Raw genomic sequence first — 25,506 nt, forward strand, 5'->3', positions numbered from 1 at the left:
GCACATAATCTGCAGCTCTCTTGTAGACTACCTCCATTCAATTTCATATGTCCGTCTTAATGTCTCTATTTCCCACTAGATGTAATTTTCCTCCATGAAGCCATTGTTCATTAATCTTTAGGCAGCATTCACTGCCAATGATATTAATCTGTTAATGCTCCTAGATTGCTCCCAGTTAAGATACTCTAGTTCAGGAGGCCCTTTCACCATGATAGGATGGTTTTCTTATACATTGCTAATGCTGCAATCCTCTTTGTAATCCTGCTCTCAACTCATTTCACTTTCTGTCACTTTTTCTATTCTGGCATCTTCCTTCCTCTGTTCCCTACTTGCCTAAACAAAGGGTTGATCTGAGTCCTGATGAAGGGTCTTGGCCCAAAATATCGACAGTTTGTTCCTTTCTATAGATGCTGTCCAAGCTGCTGAGTTCCACCAGCATTTGTGCATATTGCTAAGGATTTCCAGCATCTGCAGAATCTATAGTGTCACCAAAGCAACGGCCATTTTTCTCTCCTCTCCATCCCCATGGGCTTTTCATCAGTCCTGATGGGATGGCGGAGCAGATTCGATGGGCTGGATGGTGTAATTCTGCTCCTTTGTCTTATGGTCTTAGTACTTTCACACTGGTCACACATTTAATTTTCCTTGAGCAAAAAGAGATTCTCCCTTACACTATTCTTCTTTATCTTCTTTTTTTATAACTTCAATACAGGTAACTGAATCTGTCATCCATCTGTATTACTTATTAACCTCTTGCAATTATCTGCATTTATGTACTTCTATTTCATATCTACTTCCATAGCATTACAAGTTTTGTTTTTAATTTATTGTTTAAGAATATCCAAATACATTCAGTGCACTACCCATCTTTATTCATAACTATCAATGCACCCATAAAAGCAATAGAAGCTGCACTTTCACCAGCTGTACTTTCAAGAAACATATGCTCACCAGTAAGTTATTGACTGATGTCGTTGGATTTTGTATGAACCACTCTGCTCACAGTCTCATCAGAATGCCAGTCCAAACATGGACCCAAGAGCCAAATTTAAAGAGGGTATTTGAAAGGAACCATTGACTTCAAGACATTATTTGACTAAGTGTGGCATCAAGTCATCCTATAAAATAGAAGCTTGTGAACATTAATGAGAGAAGTCCTGTTTCACACACAGAAAGTTTGTTCAGGTTGTTACCATTCCAGCCTCAGGACAACGTTGCAGGAACTCCTCAGTGCAGTATCATAGATCCAATCATCTTCAGCTGCTTCATCAATAATTTCTATTTCATCCTAATATCAGAACTGAATGCATTCTCTGATAAATATACATTTAGTCAATTACACTCACAACTCATCAGCAAACAAACAAGACAACATCCCGACAAGTGATAATAAGTGGCAAGTAATACTTTTTACAGCATAGATGCTATCATGAGCAAGAGACAGTCCAACCACCTATTCTTGACATTTAATGACATTACTATCGTCACATCCCTTACCATCAATTTTATGGGTCATCAGAATTAGTCTCAAATACCATGAAACATTATGGTTGCACATGCATGTCAGAGGCTCACTCAGTATCCGGTGGCAAGTGGGTCATCTCCTGATTTCCCCAAAACCTTTCCACCATCCACATGACACTCAGCAGTGGAGCAGAATACTTTATCTATTCTGGATAAATGCAAGACTCTCAAGTTCATAAACATCCTAGAGACATAGTGCCAGCCAATCAGACTATCAATCACCCCAAACATCCATTCTCTCCATTAATGGTACGCACCATGGCTACAAAATGCAATGTGTCTGCTTGCTTGGGATACTTAACATAGCCTCATCTACCAAGAAGGACTAGGGCAGCAGGTATGTGGGAACACCACCACCAGCATGTATTCCTCCAAGTCACACACCATCATGATTTGTCAATATCTCACTAATACTAAATTCCTAAATTCTGGAACTCTTCACCTAACAGCATCATGAGAACACCTTCATCAGAAGGAATTTAACAGATTAAAGTACCTCACCATCACCTTCTCAAGGACAATTAGGGTTTATTGCTGTGTGTACTGGTGATGCCCAGATCCCAAAAATGAAATACAGAAATCCTTTCATGAAGTTACCCAGCTATCCCCTTTTCTTTTAAACTACAGTCTTCATACATCAATAACTTACATTTCATAATTAGCTTCCTCAACACTGATATTCACCTTTTTACTTACTTAGTGGCGTAACTGATGGCATTGCAAGAGCGGTTTGTCTCAATGATTGTGGGTAATGAGAGAATCATGTCAATAAGATGGACCAAATTACATATCAAAAACCTAAACTTACCCAAAAGGGCCTCAGTAATTTCTGAATATATAGCTGGTGCATAGGAATAACTAAAGCAGTGTTCTTTTTCCATTTCCATAACAATAATAGATTACAATATTGAATTTTATATAAACTATGGTATCTGAACCCCAAGATAAGATTAGCGTCTTACAATTATTCCATACATCTATAATATAAATGTTAATATTTTATTACACAAATATTTCATTCTCAACTATATTTATAATAAAAAATCCAATACATGAACTCTGTCTCATTAAAATGATAAAACAAGGTTAAACAAATTGGTTGTGCTCATCCAATGGTGACTAAATTATAATATTTATGATTTAGAAAGGATTTGATAAAGTGGATCCGGGGAAAATTGTTTCCTATGGTGAAATATTTTTATATCATGTACATTAAAGCACAGAAAATTGTGAGTTTAAAAGGAAAGAAAGTTAATGCTAATGGAACTGAGGACTAAATAATAAGACAAGCTTGATAAAATGTATAGTATAATGAGTTTAAGATGCAGTTAGATGGTTTTTGCAAGGAATGCGAGAAATGATGGGAAAGAGCATGAATCAGCTGTAGGCCATTAAGTTTAACAAGCGCTCTCCATAGTTTTATATTGTCTCTTGCCTTGAAAAATCAAAAACAATGAAACTGATAGTAAATAACATCTATGGAAAAAAGTACCGTTGACATCTCGAGTCGAGACCCCTCAGCAGGACTGGCCAGCATTTTGTGTGTTTTGCTTGGATTTCTAGCATCTGCAGATTTTCTCTTGTTAGTAAATAACATCTGTCCATATTGAGCCAGGTAATCAGTGATACAATGTATGAATGTGATGATTTATTTGACATCACTGGTGGTGGAAATGAAGAATAGATAATAATCAGGAATGTATTATCATTTTTAAAATGCACTGGAGATAATTTATGATTTCATCCATAAGCAACTTTGAGGTAATCCTAACTAGAGAAAAAATATCAAATTAAAGGGTAGTTATTAAAAAAAAACAATCCTGAAACAAAAACATTAAGTATGTTCTTGGAAATTCATCACATTTTTGTCAATCCCAATTCACTCAGCCACCCTTTCATCGCCCCTTACAGCTTTTTCTACATTTCTCATTTTTATCTCTAAATTCTCCTTTCAAGATTGTTTCTTCTCCCTCATGAATGCCTCTCAGTTTCCCATCTTGTTTAATTCCCTTTCAAAAATGTTTCTCACTATGTACACTTCTTCTCAGTCTCTCTCTTGTATTTTATGTTATCAACACTTGATACATGAGGCACACTTCTGATTCTAACCTTCTAGTAACTCAAAGGGAACCGTGGAAATTAGTTAGGAAAGTCCCTAATCACATTCCACTAAAGACAACAATGTAACATGATGATCTCAGTATAGGCTCTGCACCTCCAGGGCTTTGGTTTAAATCCAGACAGACTGGATGAACTTTCCGATGAAACATCAATGATCTGAAATATTAATTATGTTTCTCTTTACATGTGCTGTCTGACCTGAGTATTTCCAGCATTCTCTGTACATATCTACGGTCTAGATGGCATGAGATGAAAACCCTAAACTGTTCTTAATTCAGCACTCATGGACAATCACAACTGCAACTGAAAAGAAATCGAACAAAAAGTCTTGTAAAAACTAATGTAGTATGAGCTGCTCAGCCCAACCTATCAGCAGGCACTGAAGCGATTGCTTGTGATATCTGACCTCAGTGTGTCTGATGATGGGACAGACTGCTTAAATGGTGTGTTATGTTTTTCATCTGATTGATTGACCATTTTAAGAAAAAAAGTTAAATCTTTTACTTCAGAGGTTAGAATATCTACCATATCAGGAGTTGGAACTTCATCCACCAAGATTTGAATTGTGCAATACCTGCACAATACTTGCCTGTAAGCAAGCAGACTGCACTTATTTGTATTTCTACCTCAATCCCATCCAAAAGTGAAGTAGTTCCCCCCCACCCCACAACTCTCATGTTTCCCTTGTGAAGTTGGAAGTGAGTCATCTTTTGCCAGATCTCAATGTCTTTTTTGTGGCAGTAACCAGAAATCATCTGTGAAACTAATACTCCATCCCACCCCACAGCAATGAGAGAAAGCAAAGTTGTGAGATGTATAATGAGCTGTGATCTGGAGAGGAGCAGAAGCATCTGAAAGGGGAAAGGCAGACTGGACAGCAAGATCAGATTGTGACCTTAACAAAAGGGCCTCTGAAGATGGAATTGAATCATGCCAGTGCCGCCCAGGAGTACAAATTAGTCTTGCAATGGACAGAGAAGATACACAAAAATACTCAGGCTGGCAGGTTCAGAATCTGGCTTTAACCACTCAACTGACTGGAGTAATTATTCAAGATTAGATTTAGTAATCACATAATCTACAAGGCAATTAGAAGTTACAAGTTCAACAAAACTAGAGCAGAGAATTATGGGCAGAATACTATTTATATAGGAATTCAGTACTATCAGCAAATCTTCTACAATTAGCACCCTACTCTATCAAAGTGTATTGTTACCAGAAATTTAACTAGATCAGCTACTTAACTACCGGTAATCCTGTACAGAGCAGCCAGAGATAGGTATCTTGTTTTCCCAACACAAGTTGACAGGATGCTGAAGAAGGCTCTTGTCTTCATTGGCAGTGGCATTGAGTACAAGAATTGGGAGGTCATGATATAGTTGTGAAAACATTGCTCAGACCACACTTGGAAAATGGTGTAGAGTTCTGACTGCCATCCAAAAGATGGGATTAATCTAGGGAGGGTGAAAAATATAATTCCCAAGGATGTTGCCAGGACCGCAGGTGTTTTGAGTTACAGGGAGAGATAGATTAAATAGGTTAGGACTGTTTCTTCTAGAGTGAAGAAGACTGAGGGATGACCTTACAGAGGCTTATACATTGAATATAAGGACACAGATAGCTAGATAGTCATGGTCTTTTCCCCCATGGAAGCGGAATCTAGAACAAGACAACATAGGCTTAAGGTGAAAGGCGTAAGATTTAAAGGGGTTCTGAGGGGCAGATTTTCCACACAGAGAGTGGTGAGTATATGGAAAAAAGCTGCCAGAGGAAATGGTATAGAGAATTACTTAGCTAGGCTTCTTCACCAGTATGGGCAAGTTGAGCTAAAGGACCTCCTTTATTCTGTATACCTCTGAATGAAAAGCTGCTCTACAACCAGCAGACACATTGGGAATGTGATACAACAGACTCAATTTTCCTGGATAATGTAGTCCCAATAGTTCCTAAGCAGCTCCACATCATCCAAGCCAAAACAGTATTTGTTCCCTTTACTAGAAGTGCACTGAGAATCTGAGGTACCAGCTACAAGATACAATGCACCAATACATACAAGATTCAGATCCACTTTTCAAATGCAACAGTGACAAGGACAGTTGGCACTGGAGAAAGTGACTATCTCCATGTTACACTCCAAATCACATAACTAACAAACTTACCACTAATCCTTCATGGCAACTGGGTATAAAGACTGGAACTTTTAAGCTGTCCATATTGTATGGACAGTCTGCGGCAATACAAAAAAACTCACCTTAGTCTCAAGGAAAATCAGAATCAAAGTGATTAGAACCAATTTTGATACGATGTGGAACAATTTTATTGGCCTGAACACATGAAGCTTTTTTTTTAATATGTCACCACTCACTAGATGTTTCTCCCCTTTAAGTGTTGCATTCTGAGTATCCATTACATCATTTATGCTCAAAATTGTCCTTGCAACTAAACATTACTCCACACTGTAATCCCAGTTCAATGAAGATCTTCTTAGAAAGTTTTACAAAGGACATTACCCCTTTTCACAGTCTATATTGCCTCATTCAACATAAATAATAACACATTCTTTATAGAACAGCACATCCAAGAGAAGAAATCCTTGGCAGTGCATTAGGATTAGGCATGTCCCTGAAGAAACTTCTCTATCACATTCTTTCAAATGACTAGTCAATTAGATTTAAATGCTACAATTCAGCTCTCTCAATTGCCCTACTAGTTCTACTTTTTCTTCCCTCTAGAGTTAGTAACACTCCCAGGCATATTCCAGTTAAATTTATCTTCATCCTTCTTAAATGTGAATACTTGAATATTGAGCTGGAATTTACTGAGAGATGGGGAAATGACTGCAGATCTACACCAAATGCCATGAGCATTTATCACCTTCAGTCCAATCTAAACTTAGTGATAGGAAGGTCAGGACTTTCACACAGTCCCTCTGAGACCTGGAGCAGGTGAGTTAAGCACATTTTCCTGAATGTGTAGATAGGAAAACACAAGTAAAATGCAATTTAATATTTTAGTTAAATAGGTTTGATTTAATTATTTAATCTGTAATGAAGGATGCAATATGAAAATATTTGAAATGCATATTAGGATTTGGCAAAGCAAAAAATGAATGTATAGATGAAAGAACATGTTCGACTCATCTGCTGGTTGAGTTTTTTTGTGCATGAAATAACATCTCCACAGGGAAAGTACACTACCTCAATGATCAACTGGAGCAGGGTGTCAACAGATGTAGCAACTCAGTTACTGGGCATCCATTAGGTATTGTGGGACATTAGCAGCAGCAGACTTGTACTCAACCACCCATCTACAACCTCATCCCCACCTCTGTCATCATGATCATGCCAGGCGATGAACCTCGGTCTAATGTAGAATGCAGGCAGCAGAACGGGATACTGCAAATAAAGTTGGAGATTACAGAAGAGATTCTGCATTTCTACAAAGGTTTCTGAATTCTGATGAAGGGTTTCAGCCCAAAACGTCAACTGTTTATTCCCTCCTATAGATGCTGCCTGATGTGCTGAGTTCCTCCCCCATTTTATACATGTTACATTGCAGATAACAAACTGACTTCGGATGACAACTGGTACCAAACAGAAAACCAAGAGCAGGAATAAATGGATTGTTGTTTTTTGTGGGGCACTGCAGGGACAGGAGCTTGGGACTGAACATTTTACAATCAATATCAGTGACTTGGCTGAAGGGATGAAATATATTCCCAAGTTTGCTGAAAAATACTAAACAATTGGGAGGAGGATAATGAATGGGTTGGAAATGGGAAATTAAATTATAAATGGAAAAAAAAATTATTATATGCTTCAGTTTACATAACTGAAAAGTGTACGTAGCTAGCAGGCCAAAACAGCAAGTGATTAAGGGGAATTAGGATTGGATTATTATTGTCACATGTACCAGGATACACTGAAAAGTTTGTCTTGCATTCTGTTCATGCAGATCAAATTATTAACAGTGCTTTAAAGTAGGACAAAGTAAAATAGCAGAAAGCAGAACAAAATGCAACAACTACAAACAGAGAAAGTCCAATGCAGGTAGATAACAAGGTGCAAGAACATAATGAGGTAGATAGTGAGGTCAAGTGTCCATCTAACCTCACCAGGGAAGCATTTATTGAACATAACAGAGTGTAGAACCTGCCCTTGAGCCTGGTGGTACATGCTTTCAGGCTTTTTATCTTCTGCCCGATGAGAGAGAGGAGAGGTGTGAATGTCCGAGGTGAGTGAGCGCCAGTGGGCTTTATTGAGGCAGCAGGGAGTATAGAGAGAATCCATGGATGGGAGGCTGGTTTCCACAATGCTCTGAGCTATGTCCACAACTCTCCATAGTCTCTTGCGCCAAGGGTGGAGCACTTGCCATACCAAGCTGTGATGCATTCAGATCGGATGTTTTCTATGGTGCACTGATCAAAATTGTTAAGGGTAGGTGGTGACATGCTGAAATTCTTTAGCCTTCTGAGGAAGTAGAGGCATTAATGAGGTTCCTTAGCCTTGGCATCTACATGTTTGGACCAGGGCAGGTGATGTTCACTCCTAGAAACTTGAGCTCTTAACTTTTTCAATCTCAGCACCATTGATACAGAAAGGAGCATGTGCAACACCCCCCTTTCTGAGGTTAATGACCAGCACTTTTGTTTGCTGACATCCAGAGAAATATTGTTTCATTGTACCATGTTACTATACTCTCTGTCTCCTTTCCATACTCTCACTCAACAATATTTGAGACCTTCTACGGAGCTATCATCTGCAAACATGGCGATGAATGTAGAGCAGAAACTGACATCAATGTTCTGAGAATAGAGTAGGAGGCTGAGGATGCAACTTTGTGGAGCAGCAGTGTTGAAAATAATTGCGGCAGATATGTTGCCACCTATCCTTACTGAGGTCTACTGTTCAGGAAGTCAAGGACCCAATTGAAGACAGAGGAACAGTTGTTTAATCCCAGGTCTTGGAAGTTTGCTGTTGAGTCTGCTTGTAATTTTACTACTGAGGCAGAGCCATAGTAATAAACAGCAGTTTCATGTATGTCTTTACTGTACAGATGCTCTAGAGATGAGTGTAAGCCAGGGAGATAGTGTTCATTGTAGACTAGGTTCAGTGACAGGCAATCTGCATTGGGTTGAGCTTCTCTGGAAGGCTGAAGTCATGACCAGCCTCTCAGTATTTCATGAAGGTAGATGTCAGAGCCTCTGGATGGTAGTCATTAAGATACATCATTTAATGTTTTTAGGTATTGGGCTGACCGTGGTCCTCTTAAAGAAGGTGGGAACCTCAGAGACAGATTAAGAACCCCTGGCAGCTAATCTGTACAAGACTTAATGACATAGCCAGGTACACCATCCAGGCCAGATATTTTCCATGGGTTCACTCTCCAGAAGACTGATGTTAAGTTCACAGCAGTGACCGTGGGTTTGGGTGTATTGGATGTTGTATGAAATCAGCATATATTACATTAACCCTTTCAGGAAGAGATAGGCTGTCATCAACAATACTACCTGAATTTGTTTTGTAGCTCGTTATGGCATGAAAGCCCTGTCAGAAGTGACAGCTTGCATGGGACTCAATTTTGGATAGGTATTGTCCCCTAGCATCCCTAATATCTTAATACAAGTCATATCATGATTTCTTGTAAAGGTCAGGGTCACCTGATTTGCATGCTGCAGTCCAGGATTTCAGTAGGGAGTTTATTTCCTGCATCAACCATGGTTGCCAGTTTGGGAACACCTGATTGTCTTCTTTGGTACAGATTCATCACCATACTAGCTGATAAAGTCCATGATGATGGTGACCTACTCATTTAAACTGGTAGCTGAGTCTTTGAATATGGACCAGTCTACCAACTCAAAGCAGTTCATCTGTTTCTTTGAATCACCAACCTTTTATGGTTTTTGGTACTGGCGAACACTACAGTGTTTTTTTGTTAAATATATATTTAAGAGGCTTGATTACAGGAGTAATGAAGTCTTACTGCAATTGCATAGGACAACTCACCTTGAATAACATGAACAGTATTGGTTTCTCATCTAAGAAAAATGTTCTCAGCTCACAGACAAAGTGATTTGAATATTCATTGAACTGGTATAGTTCATTGAACCAGCATAGCTGCATGCAGTAAGGTCAGGTAGATGGACATATTCTCTATAGTTCAGCAAAATGAGAGGGGATCTCATCAAAATATACAAATTTCTTTCAGGAAACACATTTCCCATGACTAAAGAGTCTAGAAAATTGGGACACAATTTTTGACAAAGTGTAGCTTTTTATGATTAAAATAAGAAGAAATCCCTTCACTCAGAAGATGCCAAAGGATTTAAGAGGCTCAAACCATTATATTCATTCAAAATACAGATCAATAGATTTCTGCACATTAAGGGAGGCAAAGATAACGGGGAAAGTGCTGAAAAATAACAGAGAAGATTGGCCATTTTCTTAATGAATGGTGGAACAGGCTTGAAGAGCTGCATGGCATACTCCAACTCTTTCTCTTAACTATTTTAAAATGGTTAAAGTGATTTCATTTTTGATTTCCTATTCTTTTAAATCTTCGATGTAAGCTTGAGAAGCAGTATCTCATCTGTTGATCAGATAATCAATAGCCCTCAGAACTCAACACTAAATGGTCAATAATCTGTAAACTCTTTTTTTCCCTTCCACAAATGTTGCCCACCTGATGGGAATTTCACATATTTGCTTTAATTTCAGGTTTCCAGCATTGTTTTGTATTTCTCTTGTCATTGATCTGTTTTTATTTACAATTCTTCCACACAGACCAGAGGTGATTAAGACACCTTTCCTTCAGAACAATGCCACTACCAATTGTGTCATTCAGCCATTCTTCTTTGTCTCAATACTGTCTTTTCTGTCCTTTCAAAATCTACCCTTTCTTTAATGTCTCTGCTTCTAATGACACAAAATATTAATTATCTTTCTCTAGAGATATAGCCTGTTCTGCTAAGGAGCTCCAACATTTTCTGTTTTAATTTCAGATTTGAAGCATCTCAATTTTCCCTGATTTTAAACTCCATTCTATTGATAATCAAGCCCATCAGTCCATTTACCTTCCTAATTACTACTCCATGCACAATGACAACCAAGGTCCCTCTGCACCACAGCATTCCGCAAACTTGTTCTATTTAAATAATATTCTATTTTTTAAAATCCTTCCTACCAAGTCATGTCCCCACATTATAATCTGCCAAAGATCTACCTACCCAATACCCAGTCAAACTCTACCTGTAATTGAGTTGACTTTGTATTGGCATCACAACTTACAGTATATTATCAACAATCTTTCTATCATCAACAAAATATGGTGGTTACCATCTGTCTGTCTTGAGGGAGAATGGGAGATCATCATCACAAGCCTAAACAGAAGGTGTGGAGATCCTGAGAAGCCCAGTCACTAAGATCCCCCTCTCGGCCTCACCAGTTCAGTCCAAAGGAAAGCTTTTGAAGCAATACGTTTGGCACCAGCTTGGCTGCAGGATGTTCAATGACAGCCAGCCACCCTTGAGGGCTCCACTCCGGTTTTGCTGTCTGGGTTTACTCTTGTAGCACCTTTGTCTCTCCTGAGTCTGTCCACAAGGCAGTGGGGCTATTTACCCATACATGGGGATCTGGTTCATGAGCACCAGGGTGTGCCCACATGCTGCTGGGCCTATGTGCTATGTGTGCAGGGGCCAGATCTCCTCCCTGCCCTCTGAAGTTCAGCTGGCAACACATCAATAAATACTCTTCATCTAAATCAGTAATATAGATTGTAAATAGTTGAGGTCTCAGCAGTTACCCTGGGATACTCCACTGATTCCAGTTTGGTAATCTGAACACAGCTCACTGATGCTGACTCTGCTAATCTGTTAATTCTTTTTGCATACTCATCTATTACCCCTCATACCACAAGCTCATACCTTTTTTATAGTCAGTGATTGAAAGCCCCTTTAAAATCCAAGCATACTACAGCCACTAGTCCCATTTATTCACCCCATTGCACATGCTCAATGAAGGCAAATACATCTATCAAATACAAATCGATTTTCATAAAAACAAGTTGATGCTTGATTATATAATATTTTCAAACTATCTTCTGTTACTTCCTCAATTACATATTCTGGCATTTTCTGAATAACAAGTATAGCACTCAATGTTAGTTCCTGCTTACAGCTGGAGGGGTTGTAGTTGTAGCTGGACTGAAATAGAACTAACATCCTTGCAGGAAGAGTTGCTCACGCAGTTGAGAAAGTTTAAAACTAAATTAGCAAGGAACGACGTACAGAGGAAATATGAGGTGGTAATGCATTCAAATAATGGAGGAAATCTACATCAATCTGTTAGCAAGGCAAACATAGCTGTATGAGGCACAGGGGAGGAATGAAAGGCCATAATGCAAGGATTTGGAACAGTAAGGCATGTGATCAGCCTGCAAGAATGTGATGTTGTTGTTGTTATCAAAAGACATGGTTGAAAGAAGGGCATGTCCGGCAACTCAAGATTCCAAGGTACAGGATCTTCAGTCATGAAAGAGTGGAAGGAAGTGAGTGTTTGTAATAGCTTCGATCATACTGGTGCCCAAGACTGAGGCTATCACCTAGTGGTACTTCCATCCACATTGATGAAGTGCTTCAGAGGCTGGTGTTGAAGCATATCAGCTCTTTTCTGAGTGGCGACTTGGATCCACTCCAATTTGCCTACTGAAGCAACAGGTCTACAGCAGATTCCATCTCATTGTTTCTTCACACAACCATGGAACAGCAATGATGTGTACATCAGAATGTTCTTTATCGATTACAGCTCAGTAATTAATACCCATCATCCCCTCAAAGCTAATTAGTGAACTCCCAAGACCAGGGCCTCAATATCCCCCTGTGCAATTGGATCTTGGATTTCCTCACTTACATACCCCAGTCAGTTCAGATTGGCAAAACATCTCCTCCATGATCTCCAACAGCTCAGCAGCACCACAGGGATGTGTATTTAACCCCCTGCTCTACTCACTATACACTTACGACTGTGAGGCTAAGTACAGCTCCAATACCACATACAAGTTTGCTGAACACATCACTGTTGTGGGCTGTATCAAAGGTGGTGATGAATCAGCATACAAGAGGGGGATTCAAAATTTAAATGAGTGGTGTAATACAACAACCTCTCACACAATGTCAATAAGTCCAAGGGAATGATTGTAGACAAAGGTCCATGAACCAGTACTCATTGGAGGATCAGAGGTGAGGTGGGTCAGTAACTTCAAATTCCTGGGTGTCACTATCTCAAAAAATCTGTCCTGGACCCATCATATCAATATAATTGCAAAGAAAGCACGACAGAGTCTCTACCTCCTCAGGAATCTGCGGAGATTTGACACTTCATTAGAAACCTTTGCAAACTTCTAAAGAAATGTGCTGTGGAAAGTGTACTGACTGGAGGGATGCATTACAGCCTGGTATTGAACACCAATGCCTTTGAGCAGAAAATCCTACAAAAGGTGGTAGATTTGACCCAGTACATCACGGGTAAAGCCCTCCCAACCACTAAGCACATCTACATGAAACATTGCCATAGAAAAGCAGCATCCATCATCAAAGGTCCTCGCCACCCAGGCCATGCTCTTTTCTCGCTGCTGCCATCAGGTAGAAGGTACAAGTGCCTCAGTACTTGCCCCATCAGGTACAAGAACAGTTACTATACCTCAACCACCAAGCTCTTGAACTACAGGGGATAACTACACTCATTCTAGTTCTGGTGTTCCCACAACCAATGGTCTCACTTTAAAAACTCTTTATCTTATTAATTCATGTTATCATTATTTATTGCTATTTATTTATATTTGCATTTGCCCAGTTTGTTGTTATTGATCCTGTTTACAGTTACTGTTCTATAGATTTGCTAAGTATACACACAGGAAAAAGAATCTCAAGGATGTATATGGTGACATATGTACTCTGAACAAGATGACACTGCAACATTTCAGCAGTGAAGAGGTGGGATATCAGACAAGGCTCTTCAAGTGAGGTTATATGCGTCAAACTCAACAAAAAGGGTCAATTACTTTGCTGCGACTGTACGAAAGGTCTCCAAGCAATCAACTGGTGATATATTGGGACAACTCATAGAAAGATGGAGAGTAGTAAGGTTATAATAGTGAGGTATTTCAAATTCCACAATATTAACTAGGAGTTCTTAGTGTGAAAGGACCAGAGGATTTAAAGCACATTCCGAACTTTTTGAGCCAACATGTAGATAGACCAAAATGAGGAAACGCGGAACTGTACATAACCTCAGGAGCGTAAGACAGCAAGTGTTTGGAGTATCAATGGGAGGGCACTTTGCAGATTTTGAGTATAATTCTATAAGCTTCAGAATAGTATGGAAATTGATAAGGGATGGTCTGGATCTTAAAAGTCCAGTTTGGGGGGGTGGGGGGATGAAATTGCAATATTATGAGACAGGAACTTGCAAAAGCAGACTGTAACATTCACAGTCAATTGGTGACAAGCATTTAAATGGAAATAACTGGAATTCAGCACCAATGTGTTCCAATAAGAGTAAATCCAAATCACTGCAAGCTTAGGAAACCCTGGATATCAAGGAACATCAAGGCCGGGTACAAAGAAACCGATAGGGAACTGAAAACAGAGGCCATTCAGGAGTATAGAAAGTGTAGAAGAAAACTTAGAGAGCACAAAGGCAAAGAGAAGATGTAAATTATAACTGGAAGGCAGGATTAAGGAAAATTCCAAACATTTTATGAGTAACATTAAGAGCAATAGACTAATAAGGTTCATTAGGGATCAAAATGTCAAACTGTGTCCTGAACCAGAGGACAGAGGTATGTAGATGAGTTCTTAAGTGAATACTTCTGTGTATTCACTCAGAATGGTACTCCAGCTGGAGAATTTAAGAAGTAGGGTGATGAAATTCAAGATGTTAGTATTAAAGGAGGAGGAAAAATTAAGTGTCTTAGCAAGCTTATGATGGATAACTTCCCAGGGCCTGATGAGATGCATTTCAAGCTGCTATGGATGCCAAAGGAAGAGTTTACCTGGGCAGTGACGAAGAATTTTCACATCTTTGCTAGCCATAAGTGAAATGTCAGAAGACTGGAGTATAGGAAATATGTTACCTTTATTTAAGAATGGCAGCAAGAATAAGTCAGGTAATTGCCAGCCAGTGAGTCTAATGTCAGTGTTTGGGAAATTGTTAGCAAAAAACCCAAGGAAAAAAATTAATAGGTTCGTACACTTTGAAAGGCAAAGATTGTGTTTCTGGTATTTACTGTCATTGCCTGCGAGAAAATGGATCTCAGGGTAGTATATGGTGACATATATGAACTAGTACTCCTGTTCATTATCATGCACTTTAATGATCTGAATATCAATGCAAGAGGGATGATGGCTATATTTGCAGATAGCATGAAAATTTGTGATGTTGATAGTGAGGACATTTTTAGATTGCAAGAAGATATTGATCAGTTGGCAAATGAGCACTCCATGAACACTATAAGGATTAAGCAAACACAGTATTTACAATGAATGATAGAATCCTATGGAATACTGACAAACACCTTGGCGTATGTCAAAGAATGCCTTAAGGTGGCAGTGCAGGTAGATAAGGTGGTGAAGACAACAATTATTGATCTTTATTAACCATGCTGTAGAAGATAAGAGCAGCGAGGTTACAATACAGTGTTAATAAATTAGGAAACAACATGAACATTATGAATATAAAGGATGTGATCACACTAGAGAGGAAATTGACCAAGATAATGCCTGCATGATGCCTGCGATGGGATCTTTCCCATGAGAAGCACGAGTGAGGAGCATGCCCAGAAGGATTGGTGGGAGATACTGGTGGGGATGACAGCAGAACAAAGGTGCCTGAAGTTTCAGGAAAAAGTTTGCAAGGCACTGGATAGATATGTCCCATGGTTTTTGTGAAGGGAAATCTTGCCTGATAAACCTGTTAGAATTCTTCAAGGAAGTAACAAGCAGGTGGACAAAGGAGAGGTAGTGGATGTCACTTACTTAGATTTTCAGAAGGCATTTTATAAGGTGCCTCACATGAAGCTGCTTAACAAGATAAAATCCTATGGCATTACAGGAAAGATACTGGCATGGATAGAGGACTGTCAGGCAGGAGGCAGAAAGTGAGATTAAAGGGGGCCTTTTCTGGTTGGCTATAGGTGACTAGTGATATTCCTCAAGGCTCAGTATCGAGACCACTACTTTTCACATTGTTTGTCAATGATTTAGATAGTGGAATTGATGGTTTTGTGGCAAAATTTGTGGATGATATGAAGATAGGTGGAGGGGTAGGTAGTGCTACGGAAACAATGAGATTGCAGCAGGACTTAGAAAAATTGGAAGAATGGGAAGAAAGTGGCAAATGGAATACAATGCTGGGAAATGTATGATAATGCATTTTGGTAAAAGGAAGAACAGTGCAGATTATTATCTAAAGCAGAGAAAATTCAAACATCAGATGTGCAAAGGGACTTACGAGTCCTCGTGCAAGGCTCCCAGAAGATTAATTTACAGGTTGAGTCTGTGGTCGAGAAAGCAAATGCAATGTTGGCATTTATTTCAAGAGGAATAGAATATAAAAACAAGGAGATAATGCTGAAGCTTTATAAGACACTAGACAGGCCACACTTGGAGTATTGTCAACAGTTTTGGGCCCCTTATCTAAGAAAGGATGTATTGTTATTGGAGAGAGTCCAGAGGAGATTCACGATCATTATTCTGGAATGAAGGGGTTAATATATGAGGAGCGTTTGGCAGCTTTGAGCTTGTATTCACTGGAATTTAGAAGAATGCGCAGGGAACTCATTGAAACCTATCAAACTTTGAAAGGACTAGCAGATGTGGAGAGGATGTTTCCTCTGGTGAGGGTACCCAGAACTAGAGGGCACAGACTAAAAATTGAGGGGCAATGCTTTAGAATAGAAGTAAGGAGGATTTTTGTTTAAACCAATGAGTGGTGAACCTGTGAACTGCCTCTGCCACAGGCTGCAGTGGAGGCCAGGTCCATGGGTACATTCAAAGCGCAAGTTGATAGATTCCTGATTGGTTGGGGCATCGAGGGATATGGTAAGAGGGCAGGTGTATGGGGTTGAATGGGATCCGGGATCAGCCATGATGAAACAGCAAAGCAGACTCGATGGCCTAATTCAGCTCATATGTCTTATGGATGCTTAATTAATGAAACAATTAAGTAATCCAGTCTCATTACACATACACCAAATCTAAAATATTCAGCTTACTGAATGCTTCAACATTTATTATTCCAATTATCTAACCCCTTTTTTGGAGCTTTAGAACATTTTTAAAAATCAGTTATGCCAATTTGTTGAAAGCAACCCCTATAGACAGCACACTACAGGCTGTCAGGTTTGCCAGCATGGGGCTTTTCTATGTTTTCCGCTCTATACTCACACTGCTATGTGGAGGTCCTCATTATTTAGTATTGAGATGGTTTACTGCATCAAATGCCTATCAGTGGATTTAGAAAAGGCAAACCCAGCCCAGTTCTCAGTGGTGTGTACAGGTGAAACGCCATTAGTAACAAATTTGGGTTTGGGCAGGAAGAACAAGTGACACACATCAGTTGGAGGCAAGAAATGTAAACTATTAGAGGGAGTGAGAGGAGAGAGGAGAGAATGGCGAATGTGAGAGGAAACAGCAATGTGGCAGAGCAAGTTTTGTGGAGGACAAAAAGAAAAGGAAGGGATCAGCCAAAGGAAGGGAGGGTATAGAGATACAAAACTCAGTAAATAATCTCTGGAATCCCTTTCTCCCTTCCTATACCATCTTATCTTCTCCAATGACTGGTTTTCTCCCCTTCTTTATCCATAATTCCCTCTCTATGTTTGCTGGCTCCTTCCTGCTATCCATTTGTAAGTATTCTGCACACACTTCAGGCCGTCTCTCGAAGGAAGTGGAATGCATTCATCTACTCCGCAGAGTAGAAACTAAGAGCACTCTTCAGGATTTGCAATTTGAGTCAGAAGTTTTCCAATACTATTTGCTGTTTACAGGGGGCAGGGGGGGACATTCTGCATGCAAACTGGACAACTGGTCAGCTCTAGAACATATGAATAGATTTAAAAATTGGCCAGAGATAGAGGAAGCTTTTCAGAAATGTGTTATTGTAAAACTGAAGGCGAAAGTTACAAAAGGGGAAAGTTTCAAGTACACCAAATAATTTTGCAGCTTCTGAATTTTTTACCGCAATACTTTGAATAAACAAGAGCATTCAAACCAAGAGCTGTGGTGTGTGCTTGTAAAGTCTCACAGTTCAAAACTCTGTATTCTTTTTGGAAATATAATTTAAGGAGTCATTTGGTTTCCTTACTGTTTTCCCTTCCATCCTCCATTCAAATCTGCCAGCAACTTTAGTCATCAAAAAAAAAACCCTCCTTGAACTCCCTGCTGTGGTAAGCTTTCAGATCTGCAAGGTGATTCATCTCGCAGTCAATGCCAATTTTCAACAAAGCCTCGTGTTTCAACGTCTTCACATTTATAGTATTTACCTTTTACATCACTACAATACCTTAATAACATTTTCTAGAATTGTGACTGCACCAATCTTCTTCATCCTCCTTTATCTCTTTGCAGCTTTGGATGGTTAAACTTATCATCCTGCACCAAAGCCATTCTTTCCTTATTAGGAGTGTTCTCAGAGGAACTCTTGCTAAGGTTTCTTTTTCCCATCTGAAAAACACCTTCAGACACTCCCAAGGCTCATTCCCATGTTGCTTTCTGGCAACACTATTCAAAGACAACATGTCAGATTCCACATGTGAGTGAAGAAATCCGGTTCTATCTCATCACTACACCACTTTGCTCCTTCACTGGTTTTCCTACAAGAGAAAAACCCAGAAGCCAATGTCTTACTTCTGCAAATGTATTACAATCTCTCACTTAAATTGCTTTTTCTTCAGAAACCAAAGCATCCTTGTTGGTCATTTTGTTGTTTTGACAAGTATTCAGTTTTGCCATAGACTTGCAAAACAAAACGTTCACAAAATCTACAAAGTACTAATGCAAGAGCAAAAATCGAAGGACATAATTTATTACACACAATTACAGTATTCAGAGGACATTGTTGAAAGCCTTTCAAAGCCTGAGCCAAGATACCTGAATTCCTGAGAGCATTTCTAACTCCCGAAAATGTCAATGTATAATAAGCAATATAATTGATATATGTTCAACTCAACAAATCTCTTACAACAACTAGCTATGATTTGGTTGTAAATATATTTACTCACGAAAACAAAATACTGTATGCACAATGTGACTTCTTAACTGCAACACCAAATTGCCAATCATTTGAATGTTAATACATTTAATTAAAGCAAAACACACTGCAAAACCAATAATTTACATTTCTTTCCACCACAGTTATAACTAGGCAATAAAAGGCTTATTTTGTGCATTTAGGAGCAAAAAAAATAAAACGTCTGTAAACAGTAATGCTGAGAAGCTGCCTACTGAGAAAACTAAACTGGCATCATTTGTAATCATGTCATCTGACTCATCTGATGATTTATTTGCCATTTAACTTACAAGTGCTTATCTATAATCATGTATAAATAACACCTCTCTGCTACAGGGGCTGCAGGTGTCATTGGTATTTTAAGATTCTACTTCATGAAACCTCCAGTCTCCTAATAGCCCTATGTGCCATTTAGTCAAATTGTCTATTACTGTGGATGCACAGGAATGCAGAAATATTGTATCTATGCACATTACAGTAAATGTTCCTGGCAAATAATCTAGTTTATCAGTAAAAATCCATTACTATAATTCAAAGCGCATCATTTGTCAGTGCAAAATATGTAACAGAAGTGTTCAAATCATTTGACTACAGGCTTGGTTTATGTAACTAAATAAAACATTTAAAATGAAAAATGTCTTATGTTTTTTTATAATTGGGTTTCTTTCAGAAATATATTACTATAAATTGACAATAATAAATCTTTACTTTTATCCAACTACCTTCTTACATTGGAAAATCATAAATCTGCTACACCATTGAGAAATAGCACATCCTTCTCATATCAACCTACTAATGCCACACACATCATTGTGGTTAGTAGTACCTGTACACATCCAATTTGCAGTTCACTCTACAACCAACATATCAGTTATATATTGAATTGAATTTCCATTTCATCTAACCTCACAATTCCTGCCATAAAGAATTAAAAGTGAAAACAAGTGCTGTTCATCTCTCTTAATATTCTCTTAAAACACAATCATCTATACAGGAAATAATCAACTAAAAAGCCCCTGCGATTATCACATGCAAAATCATGAATTAATTTAGACTCTTCCTCAATAAAAATTGGCACAAACTTTATGCGTTATAACAAAAGAAACAATCACAGAAAACTAAAGATGAACATTTAGTTTTTCTCATATACATATATAATTTATATCAACAGTCAACAATGGATAAAATGACAAATTAAAGGCTTTTTTTGAGGGGGAATGGTCATTTTTATTATAATACTTTGTGATGTTCATTCTATTCGCCCATAAACCACAAGGAGCAATTGTTTCATCTCAAGCTTTTGAAATCTCCTAGCATTCTTCAGAAGATGAAAAGATTATCCCCACCTTCATTTCATCGATTCACATTGGTGACACACTGTAGCCTTTCAGAGTTCATACTTTTTTTTTGTAAAAGCAACTGAACAAATGTTATCATTTAAATTGGAATACATCACTGGTGAACAAGTGACAAGAACTGTTGCTTACAAAACATTCTGCTGCATAACAGGAAAATAGACACAAAGTCAGAACTTGCATAAGTAAAAGTACAAACGAGTGAATATTTTGAAACATCAGTCTTCCGAAAATAACATCTATAAAATATTTAGTTTTGAGCATTTTATGGACAGTATGCCTGACTTTACTCTAAAAAGTACTTTGTAAATAAAAATTAAATATTGAATCGGCATTAAAATTATCCATGACTACTGTTCCCTTTTGGCTGATTTTCTGCACCTCTATAAATGGAGTAATGAAATCAGCAAAACATGACAACACAAATTTCACTAGTTACAGTTTTGAACCAGAAACCCACACAACTTCGCTCGTTTTAGAAATAAGATTGAGAAGAGAGCACTTTACATCAGGTTTATCCTTACGTTAGGGGAGTTTGCAAAAACAAAATGTATATTGTGCATCACCAAATAGCAAAAATTAACTGATAACAAATGTATAAAAATAATATTATCTGAAAATATCCAAAAGATGCTCGTTTATGTCATAGTGCATTTTACTAGCTGCATGAGTGTAAAGTTACTGTCAATGCCCAAGTGTTATCACCATATATTACCTCCATGTGGTATTTTGCAATTTTAATAATATTGAGATTAAAATATAAATGTGCATTCTATTGCACATTTATCATGCAATGTCACATTTTCAGATACTTACAACTTTACTTTGTTGAGTTGATATTTAACCCAGCTCAGTCCTACATCACTCCATTTCTTTTAATTTGTTCTTTGTACATTGTGGTGCATTTGCCCTTTTCAAACTAGAATATCGCATAAAGTTTGAAATAAGGATCATTATTTTCTTGTGTTCTCAATCTAGCATTGTTCTCTTCATGTGCACGTTCATCATCCTAGTGCCCTTATAGCTCAGATAATGTAATAAATAATTAACAATATTTTATGTTATTTATTATATTTAAATCATGAATGGGCACAGCAGATAAATTTATCAATATCTCCAAATGCTCAGACACAACTGATAGAAAAATTGCAAGAAAAATTCAATGAGCTGGGGATTGATGGGCCACATAAAACCTATTTTTAGTTTGAGCAAGACCCTGCATTGGCTATCAGTATAAGGAGAACATTAAAGCATCATCACAGTTTTCATTCATGCTTCTTTAACAAAACCCTCCATACAGTTGAGAAGCAGGCTGGAGATTCATCTCCACCAAAGGTGGTGTAAGACACTCCTTCCTTCTGCTAGCCTGCAGGTCACACTTGGGCAAGCTGCAGCACATACGTAGCCCCCCCCCCCCCCAATCAGGATCATGTGAAGCAACCACTGACGTAGGCAGACAGCCAATCTCTGAAGAGTGTTGATAATGGCTGGGGTCACCTGTCTTGCAAAGGTACTGCCCAGAAGAAGGCAATGGCAAACCACTTCTATAGAAAAATTTGCCAAGAACAAACATGGTCACGGAAAGACCATGATTGGCCATGTCATATGACACAGTACGTAACAAATGAACTGTGTCTCTACTCAATTAAAGCTCCTGAATTATTGGTAATTAATAATTTCATTAGTGGATTTTAGGAAAAGTTGTATGCAATTCTGCAGTGTTACTGACCACACAGATTGGATGCAAAAGTAATTGGGGCAACTTCTACTTCAGATCATGCATGAAAACAAGAGGTAAGTAATTATAGAACTAGTAAAATAATGAAGGTTTTATGCCAAGATTTTATGCTCAAAAATGAGTGATCAAATTCTGTGGAAATTAGTCTCCATTCAAAATATTGATTTTGCTTTGAATGGCCTTTGTTCAAAAAATACGTAATATGAAAGATATCTTTTATTTTTTTTTCAGTAATGACTACATTGATACCAGAGATTATCCAATTTATGCTGTGTTTAGAAAAATAAAAGTCAGATGCAACAAATAAATAAGAGTACCTTAAAACTTGACCCACTTGCAGTGATGTTAGATCATAAATGGCAAAAATAAATCACTGGCAATATTTTTGCAGAAATTGGTAGTAGGAATATTATTGGTACATAATATTATCTTATTTTTTAAAACAATAAAAAAGTTCATAGTAAAGTTTCAACTTAATCTTTAATTTTACACTTTTTATCTCTAATTTGATTTGGAATTTGCATCTCCAATTCTCATTTCTTCTTTGGAGAAAATAATCATCATAACATTCCCATAAGAGAGAAGCAGCTTTTTTTTAATATGGTACCTTCCTCAACTTTGAATATTTTATAAGATTATATTTTGCACATTGTTACCTGTGCATTTTTCTGAAACAGATTTAGTGGGCCAACTTAAATATATGGACATAACTGAGTTGAAATATCTGACAATATAGTTACAATTCAAAATTACAGGTATTAATATATTTTCCTTCCTTGGTAATACTAAATAATGATCAAAGGGCCCCCACAAGTTACAAGTCAACAACCTGTATTGAAATATAAAAACCAGTATTGAATAATATTAAAAGTTAAAACTGTTGGAAGCATGATTACAAGTACAAAAGAAGTAGGGTCATAGAAATATTCTTTTCTACAAATTTCAAATTCATTTTCCTTATATCAAATGAATCCTAGAACTACATAAGAAAATATATAAAATGAAAATATATTAATTGTAGAAATCAAAATTTTGAACTATTAGTAAATACTAAAGGAACTAATATTGCATAGCCAAATTAATTGTAGATTAAAAGAGGTCATGAGATTATCTATTTAAATTATGTTGCATGCTTATTGCTTCCTTAGTTTTATTTTTCCCTATTGTAAACAAAATTATTTTAGAACAGTTTATATATTATATATAAACCAAATTTATTCATCATTAGCACTATCTGCATTTCATAAAGCAACATCATGGTGTGGCAAACATTATGAATGCTATTAAAAATCAAGAAGAAACAGTAGTAAATTGGTGGTATTTCAGTGAAAGTATTAGAGCATTGAAGTTTAAACTTCATAAAAGTAAAATTTAGAAATAAAGTTATCAAGTTTCCTGTGTCAAAATTATTTACCTAATCTGATAATTTACTGCTCCTCATTTATTCTGATGCTGATTTTTATTTGTTTTCATCAATAGGACAAGTTATTTTATATCCATGGTTTAACTTTAATGATATATGTTATATTGCTTTTAAGCCTTAGATAACAACTACACTGAAGATGAAATTAACAATTAAATGACTTGGGAATAAAGTTAAATAAAACTGACCTTTAACTATATCTGAATAAAAGAAAGTAAATGGTGTATATATGAATATTTTCCAAGTTTAATCTTAGAACAATAACTCTCCATACAACTATCAAAAGTTGTAATAATTAATTAGTAAAAATAACTTGTAGTTATCTTACCTTCGCTGCAGTCTTTTCCTTGAAAACCGGTATGAGAACAATCACAAATTGCTTTCTCTTGTACAACAGAGCAGGTTCCCCCATTTAAGCATAGACTGTGATTTGTGCAAAGATAGTTTTCATCCATTTTGATTCCTTGACCATCAATGAGTGTGGTTGTCCCATTTCCAACCTTGAGATCAGTTATTAATCCCTGGAATGGTTCTTGACTTCCTACAGAAGTTGATGTTAATGACAGCACAGATGAATGAAATTCTGGTGGAATTCCACCAATGTACAATTTGCTAAAGACTGTCATGTCCCTTCTCTTTGATTTCACTTCAACTGTTTTGACCTCCTTGTCTACTATTAAAGTTGTCTTCTTGAAATTCCTCTGAATAACTACTGTATGCCAGAGACTATCATTTACTTTAGTTTCTGACTGTAGGACAGCTGGTTCAGCACAGAAAATGGAAAAACGAAGTTGAAGGTATCCATCCACAATTAGAAGTTCTAGAAAATCACAGAATCCTTCATCATCAAAGTACACCAACAGACTGCTGGAAATATTTGTCTTCATGTTAAAGCTCATCTCACTTTCACAGCATGCATTCCACTTTGGGAACCTTGCCCACTGCCCACCAGCTCCGGTAAATTCTAGGCTGACCCCAAGGTTAACAAGGCATCCAAAAAGTAGACCAAACCAAAGCAAATGACCTTTCTTCTTGATGACAAAAGCCATCTTCATAAATGTGGTTAAAGTACAGATTATAGATTATTTGTAAGAAGTCCCTTGATATAGTGTATAGATTTGCTGCCGGGGGCAGGATGAATCCTTTCTGAATCCAAATTGGAGAGAGTTGTTGCAGTAGCTCTCCAACAGGGTCTTGTTGACAACTTTTTATGTTAGTGATTCAGCAGAAAGACGGCTCTAGGAACGCCATATTCACAGAGGATTTTGCTTATTGATCCGACTGCTTTGTTAGCTCTTTGCTGCTCCAAGTACGAAAACATACAGTATTTAAATTTTCTCTGGAGATAGAACTAATTGGTGCAGGTCCAAAAGATGACTTTTCTCTTGATGTACTTGCGTATTTCCCTTTGGTGATCCCATTAAAATACCAAACCTGCTCTCAGAGGCAGATTCCCAATACAGATCCTCAGATTCATGCCACCATGTTAAAAGAGACACACTGAGTCATCGCTCATGGTTTCCTGGGCTGCCTGTTTCCCAGTGGTGCTGAAAACTATAAACTGTCAAGTAGCTCTGAAGCCACTTTACATGCAAAGCCTGTCAGCAAGTCTTCCTTTCAGGGCCAAATTGTGATTCCAGTGTTTACAGCAGCATCAGCACAACTTGCAATCTGCAAGAAATGAAAGGAATAAATAATTGGATTATCCCAACTCAGTTTAAATCAGTTTACAATGATGTATGTGATAGACCACCTGTAAATGGCTGCCTGTAGAATCAATTATTTCCCAATGTCTCCACAAAAATGAATGCAATGGAAACTCCAAACCCATATGTATTACACAGAGCCATTAAGTCCACTAATTATAAAGTAACTCAGCTAAAAGTATATTAGGAGAAATGTAAATAGTTCCTTAATTCCTTTTTTTTTGCTTGCTCACATCTTTCCCAAGATTTCTATACTGTAAAAATTTAAACTGCATACTTCTTGTTCAAAGCAATTTGTACAGATAGCTACAAAATACAATTTTTTTGGGAAAATAATTTGAAATATAAGATTGCT

General features: G+C 37.6%; 1 protein-coding gene across 20 annotated transcripts in view; it reads right to left on the reverse strand.

The window, feature by feature from the left end:
* LOC140730474 (neurexin-1) overlaps positions 1-25,506 on the reverse strand; it is a 1,634,325-nt gene that overhangs the window by 1,495,356 nt on the left and 113,463 nt on the right. For all 20 annotated transcript variants that reach the window (XM_073050928.1, XM_073050924.1, XM_073050929.1 and 17 more), the window contains one exon: positions 23,774-25,116. In XM_073050928.1, the coding sequence (XP_072907029.1) occupies positions 23,774-24,500 (727 nt within the window). In that variant the 5' untranslated portion in view covers positions 24,501-25,116. The remainder of the gene's footprint in view (positions 1-23,773; positions 25,117-25,506) is intronic.

Source organism: Hemitrygon akajei, chromosome 7 (genome assembly GCF_048418815.1).
Source record: "Hemitrygon akajei chromosome 7, sHemAka1.3, whole genome shotgun sequence".
Taxonomy (NCBI): domain Eukaryota; kingdom Metazoa; phylum Chordata; class Chondrichthyes; order Myliobatiformes; family Dasyatidae; genus Hemitrygon; species Hemitrygon akajei.